Source organism: Mesoplodon densirostris, chromosome 1 (genome assembly GCF_025265405.1).
Source record: "Mesoplodon densirostris isolate mMesDen1 chromosome 1, mMesDen1 primary haplotype, whole genome shotgun sequence".
Taxonomy (NCBI): Eukaryota; Metazoa; Chordata; class Mammalia; order Artiodactyla; family Ziphiidae; genus Mesoplodon; species Mesoplodon densirostris.
This window is the reverse complement of record NC_082661.1, coordinates 201,762,984-201,771,451: the sequence shown is the minus strand read 5'-3', so window position 1 is coordinate 201,771,451 and position 8,468 is coordinate 201,762,984. Positions and strand designations below refer to the sequence as shown.

General features: G+C 40.6%; 1 protein-coding gene across 1 annotated transcript; it reads right to left on the bottom strand.

The window, feature by feature from the left end:
* Positions 1-768: 768 nt before the first annotated feature.
* LOC132488923 (transcription initiation factor TFIID subunit 7-like) lies at positions 769-6,738 on the bottom strand. Its single transcript, XM_060097790.1, has 2 exons — positions 6,710-6,738; positions 769-1,780 (listed from the first exon to the last, which is right to left on the bottom strand). Exons 1-2 carry the CDS (start codon positions 6,736-6,738, stop codon positions 769-771), a joined length of 1,041 nt encoding a protein of 346 aa, XP_059953773.1.
* Between the last annotated feature and the right edge of the window lie 1,730 nt (positions 6,739-8,468).

Sequence of the window (8,468 nt, the reverse complement as noted above, 5' to 3'; positions counted from 1 at the left end):
GGTAACCAACAAGGACCTACTGTATAGCACAGGGAGCTCCGTTCAATGTTATGTGGAAGCCTGGATGGGAGGGGAGTTTGGGGGAGTATGGATATCTATATATTTGTATGGCTGAGTCGCTCTGCTTTGCACATGAAAGTATCACACTGTTAATCGGCTATACTCCAATATAAAACAAAAAGTTAGAAAATAAAAAAATTAAAAAAATAATTCAACAAGCAAAATAGATAAAAATAAAATAGACATGAAAATCACCTGTACCTTGAAATATATTGATAATTATTAATCATTATTTTAGAAAATGGTGTGATTTCACATAAGTGAAATGAATGAAACTTAGAATTCACTTGTCATATTACTAGAATTCATTTGCACTGTGTTTTATTTTAATGCATTTGGAAAGACCCATGCTGTAACAGTGACATTTTCCCAAAAGCAACTGTACTAAAAACCTCAAATAGTACAGCACAATCCTGACAGGAAGAAAAGAGAAAGCAATATAATTAGTCAATAGGTTTTTAGTACCTGCTTTATGCCCAGCTAAACCCAGTTCAACAAGTGAAAAATGTATAGGACATGGTCCCTGTCTGAAGAAAACTTATAGCTCATTAAAGAGATGCACCAAATTCCTTATTTAAAAAAATTCACAACAGTCAGGCATGAAATTTTGTGCTTTGATTTTAAGAACAATAGATATTCAGAGAAAAAGGAAAAGAGGAGGAAAAGGCTGACCACTGTCAGGAATGAAATTTAGTACCAAAACTCTCCTCACTTCTCTAGGAGTGATTCTAGCTCTTCTTGCAAAGAGCTGAGCTGCTCCTTTTCTCGCTCTTCCTTTTGTTTCAGTTCATCCAGCACAGCCTGAAATCTGTTCTTGAGAGCCAGGTTTTCCACTTTCAGGATGAGATCCTCCTGTCGCTTTGCCCTGTCCTGGGTCTCTTGGAGCTTGCCTTTCATGTTATCAATCTGTTTCTGAATTCCCATAACCAGCTGATTAGTTCCCTCGTTTTCTTGCTGGTGTTCATCTGACTCATTTAGCTTGTCCTGTAGCTGCCTTTCCAGATCTTCCTCAGTGTCCATGATGTTTATATCTTCTTCATCTTGATGCTGTGTCTCATCTTCATCTTCACTGCTGCTGCTGAGGTCATTGAATATCTCCCGAAGCTCATCATGTTCTAATGAGGCATGGCCCTGCCTGTGGCCAGACATTCCTGGGGAAGAGATATCAAGGCCTTGATTTTCTGCTTCTTTTGTTTCATCTTCAGTAATTATTTCCCAACGGGTACTGACAGCTTCAGCATCTGCTCTCAGCAACCGCTTTACTTCTTCTTCCACATCTGGAGATTCAATATACTTCTTCTTTATTGTCTTACGGAACCTTCTCTTTCTGACATTTTTTAGAGGCGGAGTAATTCCATGGTTCCATATAAACTTTTTCTCTTTGGCCTTATCCTTTTTCTTGCTTGCTTTGGGATAAGCAGTAGCAACTGGTTCCTCAACAGGAGGACAGAGATCACCATCAACTGTAGAGACAAGCATAATCCAGTGACGGTTATAAGTCCAGTTTCTCCGGACAGGCGCGAGCGGAAAAGGAAGCCACTCAGAGCAAGGCGGCCGGGAGCCGAGAGTCTCCTTCCAAATTCCTTTGTTCTTCCCGGCACTTGGCAAAGTGATCCGCTGATTATCGGTGAAATGGCTGAGGACGGGCAACGCAAAATCTCGCCAAGAACCGCAGCTCCGAACACCGCAGCTCAGCCGGCCTCCGTCCGTTGCAGCAGACCTAGCCGAGAAAAAACAGCTACGTCACGCTCCACCCTTTTTTTTTTTTTTTTTGCGGTACGCGGGCCTCGCACTGTTGTGGCCCCTCCCATTGCGGAGCACAGGCTCCGGACGCGCAGGCTCAGCGGCCATGGCTCACGGGCCCAGCCGCTCCGCGGCACGCGGGATCCTCCCGGACCGGGGCACAAACCCGTGTCCCCTGCACCGGCAGGCGGACCCCCAACCACTGCGCCACCAGGGAAGCCCCACCCATTTTTTGATTGAGTTGTTTGTTTTCTTGACACTGAGCTGCATGAGCTGTTTGTATATTTTGGAGATTAATCCCTTGTCAGTTGTTTCCTTTGCAAATATTTTCTCCCATTCTGAAGGTTGTATTTTTGTCTTGTTTATGGTTTCCTTTGCTGTACAAACCTTTTAATTGTAATGAGGTCCCATTTGTTTATTTTTGTTTTTATTTTCATTAGTCTAGGATGTGAGTCAAAAAAGATCTTGCTGGGATTTATGTCAAAGAGTGTTCTGCCTATGTTTTCCTGTAAGAGTTTTATAGTGTCCGGGCTTACCTTTAGGTCATTAATCCATTTTGAGTTTATTTTCTGTGTATGGGGTTAGGGGGTGTTCTAATTTCATTCTTTTACATGTAGCTGTCCAGTTTTCCCAGGACTACATATTGAAGAGACTGTCTTTTCTCCATTGTGTCAATATATTCTTGTCTCCTTTGTCATAGATTAGGTGACCATAGATGCATGGGTTTATATCTGGGCTTTCTATCCTGTTCCCTTGATCTGTATTTCTGTTTTTGCACCAGTACCATGCTGTCTTGATTACTGTGCCTTTGTAGTATAGTCTGAAGTCAGGAAGCCTGATTCCTCCAGCTCCGTTTTTCTCTCTCAAGGTTGCTTTGGCTATTCGAGGTCTTTTGTATCTCCATACAAATTTTAAGATATTTTGTTCTAGTTCTGTGAAAAATGCCACAGTAATTTGATAGGGACTGCATTGAACCTTTATGCAGTTGAATCAGCTTTGGGTAGTATAGTCACTTTCACAATATTCATTCTTCCAATCCAAGAACATGGTATATCTCTCCAACTGTTTGTGTCATCTTTGATTTCTTTCATCTGTAACCTATAGTATTCTGAGTACAGGAATTTTGCCCCTTTATGTAGGTTAATTCCTAGGTATCCTTTTTGTGGTAATAGTAAATGTGATTGTTTCCTTAATATCTCTTTCTGATATTTTGTTGTTAGTGTATAGGAATGCAAGAGATTTCTGTGCATTAATTTTGTATCCTGCAACTTTATCATATTCATTGATGAGCTCTAGTAGTTTTCTGGTGGCATCTTTAGGATTTTCTATGTATAGTATCATGTCATTGGCAAGCAGTGACAGTTTTACTTCTTCTTTTCCAATTTGGATTCCTTTTGTTTTTTTTCTTTTCTGACTGCCATGGCGGGGACTTTCAAAACTATGTTGAATAATAGTGGTGAGAGTTAACATCCTTGTCTTGTTCCTGATCTTAGAGGAAATGCTTTCAGTTTTTCACCATTGAGAATGATGTTTGCTGTGTGTTTGTCATATATGGCCTTTATTATGTTGAGGTAGGTTCCCTCTATGCCCACTTTCTGGAGAGTTTTTATCATAAATATGTGCTGAATTTTGTCCAAACATTTTTCTGCATCTGCTGAGATGATCATATGGTTTTTATTCTTCAGCTTGTTAATATGGTGTATCACATTGATTGATTTGCATATATTGAAGAATCATTGCATCCTTGGGATAAATCTCACTTGATCATGTTGTATGATCCTTTTAATGTGTTGTTAGATTCTGTTTGCTAGTATTTTGTTGAGAATGTTTGTATCTATATTCATCAGTGATATTGGTCTGTAATTTTCTTTTTTTGTGATATCTTTGCCTGGTTTTGGTATCCGGGACATGGCGGCCTGGTAGAATGAGCTTGGGAGTTTTTCCAAGCTTTCTCTGTAATTTTATGGAAGAGTTTGAGAAGGATGGGTGTTAGCTCTTTAAATGTTTTAATAGAATTCACCTGTGAATCCATCTGGTCCTGGACTTTTGTTTGTTGGAAGATTTTTGATCACAATTTCAATTTCATTCCTTGTGATTCGTCAGTTTATATTTTCTGTTTCGTCCTGGCTCAGTCTCAGAAGGTTGTACCTTACTAAGAATTTGTCCGTTTCTTCCAGGTTGTCTATTTTTTTGGCATAGTGTTGCTTGTAGTAGTCTCTTATGATCCTTTGTAGTTCTGCAATGTCCATTGTCATTTTTCTTTTTCATTTCTAATTCACTGATTTGAACCCTCTCCCTTTTTTTCTTGATGAGTCTGTCTAAAGGTTTATCCTTTTTTTTTCTCTTCGCAAAGAACCAGGTTTTAGTTTTATTGATCTTTGCTATTGTTTTCTTCATTTCTATATCATTTATTTCTGCTCTGATTTTTACAGTTTCCTTCATTCTAACTTTGGGTTTTGTTTATTCTTTCTCTAGTTGCTTTAGGTGTAATGTTACATTGTTTATTTGGGATGTTTCTTGTTTCTTGAGGTAGGATTGTATTGCTATAAGCTTCCCTCTTAGAACTGCTTTTGCTGCACCCCACAGGTTTTGGGTCATGGTGCTTTTGTTGTCATTTGTCTCTATGTATTTTTTGATTTCCTCTTTGATTCCTTCAGTGATCTCCTGGTTATTTAGTAGCATATTGTTGAACCACTACGTGTGTGTGGGTTTTTATTTTTCCTGTAGTTGATTTCTAATCTCATAGCATTGTGGTCAGAAAAGATGCTTGATATGATTTCAATTTTCTTAAATTTACTAGGCTTGATTTGTGACCCAAGATGTGATCTATCCTGGAGAATGTTCCATGTGCACTTGAGAAAAAAGTGTATTATGGTGCTTTCGGATGGAATGTCCTGTAAATATCAATTAAATCTATCGGGTCTATTGTGTCATTTAAGGCTTGTGTTTCCTTACGGAGTTTCTGTCTGGATGACATGTCCATTGATGTAAGCAGGGTGCTAAAGTCCCCCACTATTATTGTGTTACAGTCAAGTTTTCCTTTCATGTCTGTTAATATTTGCCTTATATATTGAGGTGCTTCTGTGCTGGCTGCGTATGTATTTACAATTGTTATATCTTCTTCTTTGTTGATCCCTTAATCAGTATGTAGCATCCTTCTTTGTCTCTTGTAACAGTCTTTATTTTAAAGCCTATTTTGTCTGATATTAGTATTGCTGCTCCAACTTTCTTTTGATTTCCATTTGCAAGGAATATCTTTTGCCATCTCCTCACTTTTAGTCTCTATATGTCCCTAGGCCTGCAGTGGGTCTCTTGTAGACAACATATATACAGGTCTTCTTTTTGTATCTATTCAGCCAGAATGTATCCATTCTGTGTCTTTTGGTGGGAGCATTTAATCCATTTATATTTAAGGTAATTATCAATATGTGTGTTCCTATTACCATTTTCTTAATTGTTTGGGGTTTGTTTTTGTAGGTCTTTTTCTCCTCTTGCGTTTCCCTTTCAGAGAAGTTCCTCTAGCATTTGCTGTAGATCTGGTTTGGTGGTGCTGAATTCTCTTAGTTTTTGCTTGTCTGTAAAGCTTTTGATTTCTCATCGAATCTGAATGAGATCCTTGCGGGGTAGAGTAATCTTGGTTGTAAGTTTTTCCCTTTTATCGCTTTAAATATATCCTGCCACTCCCTCCTGGCCTGCAGAGTTTCTGCTGAAAAATCAGTTGATAACCTTATGAGGATTCCCTTCTATGTTCTTTTTTGCTTTTCCCTTGCTGCTTTTCATATTTTTTTCTTTGTATTTAGTTTTTATTAGTTTGATTAATATGTGTCTTGGCATGTTTCTCCTTAGGTTTATCCTGTATGGGACTCTCTGTTCTTCCTGGACTTGATTGACTATTTCCTTTCTCGTGTTAGGGAAGTTTTTGACTCTAATCTCTTCAAATATTTTCTCAGACCCTTTATCTTTTTCTTCTTCTTCTGGGACCCCTATAATTTGAAAGTTGGTCTATTTAATGTTGTCCCAGAAGTCTCTGAGACTGTCATTTCTTTTCATTCTTTTTTCTTTATTCTGCTCCTTGGCAGTAATTTCCACCATTCTATCTTCCAGCTCACTTAATCATTATGCTGCCTCAGTTATTCTGCTATTGATTCCTTTTAGTGTATTTTTCATTTCAACTATTGTGTTGTTTATCACTGTTTTTTCTTTAGTTCTTTGTCATTGTTAAACATTTCTTTTATTTTCTCAATCCATGCCTCCATTCTATTTCTGAGATTTTGGATCATGTTTACTGTCATTACTCTGAATTCTTTTTCAGGTAAGTTGCCTATTTCCTCTTCATTTATTTGGACCTGTAGGTGTTTACCTTGCTCTTTCATCTGTACCATATTTTTCTATATTCTCTTTTTTTTTTTCTGGTGGGTGGGGCTGTGTTCCTCTCTTGCTGGTTGTTTGGACTGAGGCGTCCAGCACTGGAGTTTGCAGGCAGTTCGGTGGAGCCAGGTCTTGGTACTGATATGAAGACCTCTGGGAAATCTGACACCAATGAATATTCCTTGGGGCCTGAAGTTCTATGTTAGCCCAGCAGCTTGGACTCAGAGCTCCCACCACAGGAGATCAGGCCTGACCCCTGGCCTTGGAACAAAGACCCTGGTCATGTGGGGATTTGTCCCGTCCTCTTCTGTGCCTTAGGTCCCCTACTGGCACCCATTAGGTGCTCTGCAAGAATTGCTCTGATGCATTCTTGTTGTACTTGTGGGGAGATGCAAACTTCACGTCCTCTTACTCCACCATCTTAACTCCGCCTGCCTCCAGATTCTTAACTTCTCGTGGGCAGGAACCTCATCCCAAACAGCCAGGGATTCCAGCAACCAGCCCACACCTGGTGTGGCAGGTGCTCAGAACTGCTCACTGAATGAAGACGCACTGTCTGTCCGTCATATTCACATGGAGACTTTCAGTTTTCACGGGACATCATTTTATTGGTACTTTGATTCAGACACTGAATCTTCCAGCTCCTTGGTGTCAGATTCCCCAGCCTGCAGAACTACCGCTCCATGAAATCCCGTATGGCACTTGGCACCCAAGCAGGACAGCCAATGGGAAGGGAACTGCAGATCAGTGCCCTCAACCCAGCTGGGTGCAGCACCCCTGCCCAGGGTAGGCAGCCTGTGGACCTGTATTGTATATTTGAAAGTTGCTAAAAGAGTAGATCTTAGAAGTTCTTATCACAAGTAAAAATAAAAATTCTAACTATGTGAGGTGATAAATGTTAGCTAAACTTATTGTGGTGATCATTTCACAATATATACATATATCAAATTCTTATATTGTATACCTTAAAGTTATGTGATATTATATGTCAAATATATCTCAATAAAACTGGAAAAAATAAACTTATGGCCTTCTGGGGGGAAAAAAAATATTCCAAGGAGCCAGAAACTATATCACTGATAGAATTAGAGAAAGGGGATTAAGGGGGAGAGTCTGCCACTCCGTGGACAGAGGATTCAATCAGAGAGGAAGATGAGAGGTGTCATCAGCAGCCTGTAATTTCCCAGGCTGATTGCATCTGCAGTCTGTCTAATGGGATAAAGGAAAGGAGTCTCCCTTCAGGCTTTTAAGGCCCAAGGGGCCAGATTCTGACCCCAGCAGTGAACAGAGAAGGTGGGCTGTGTCATGCCTTGAGACCTGGATCAAGACCTGGATCAAGGAAGACCTTCTGCTCTGTGAGGAAGAAGCCCAGAGCCCCAGTGGGTGGAGCCAGGATGCCCCCAAGGCCTTGAGGACACAGAGCAGCTCCTGCAGCACAGAGCCAAGACTGAGAAGCATGGACAGGTGAGCATGGACTTGGGGCCAGAATCTCAGGTGGGCCTGAGCAGGGACAACATAGCTGCCCAGGGGACTCTGGGTGACCACACTCTGATGGAGAAGGGCCAAGACAGGATGGTCTGGGAGGTACTAGAGGGCAGGAGGTTCTCATTGGATTCATTTGGAACAGACTCTCTGGCCTGCAGAGTGGGAAATTCCATGGGTTCAGAGGAAGATGCAGTAGGGGGAAGGAAGCCCCAGTTGTGGGTGTGGGTGTGACTTGGAATCTGCCTGTCACCTGGACCATACCTGTGGGAGGTGTGGGCAAGTCCTAGGGGCTCCTGTGGGATGGACCTGCTGTGTGCCAGGCACCCTGCTCACTGCTGTTCCATTTTCTTCTCAATATATGGGCTCCTTAGTTAAGGTTTTATGTATGTACCTGTGTGGTTACTTTATGGAAGATAAATATTTGCTGGCTATCATAAGGACATATATACACACAGTTTCTTTTTATACTGTAATCACCTGTGACATTTGTTTTATCGTAATAGAGATAAGGTCAACCTTTTAAGCCCTGTTTCTTCTTCTTCTCCTTTTTTTTTTTTTTCTTCTTTTGGGAATCAGACCCCAGGGAGTTTGTTCTTTAGCCTGCAGTGCCTGTTTTGCCCAAGGCCATTCCTAGGTCTTTTTCCAGAATGGCTGTGTTCTTGTCTTCCTGTCTCAGAATCATAGTATTATTTTCATGTGTTTGAACTTGCAGCCAACTCACATCAATTACTTGTAATGGTGGTACATCTTTTTTTTTAATTGAAGCAGAGTTGATTTACAATAGTTTGTTAATTTCAGCTGTATAGCTGAGT

Coding starts and splice junctions, on each gene's coding strand:
- LOC132488923 (XM_060097790.1), bottom strand. CDS start 6,738: ATGACGGACAGACAGTGCGTCTTCATTCA. Junction 1,781..6,709: donor AGACAGTGCGTCTTCATTCA/GTGAGCAGTTCT, acceptor TTTCTCGGCTAG/GTCTGCTGCAACGGACGGAG.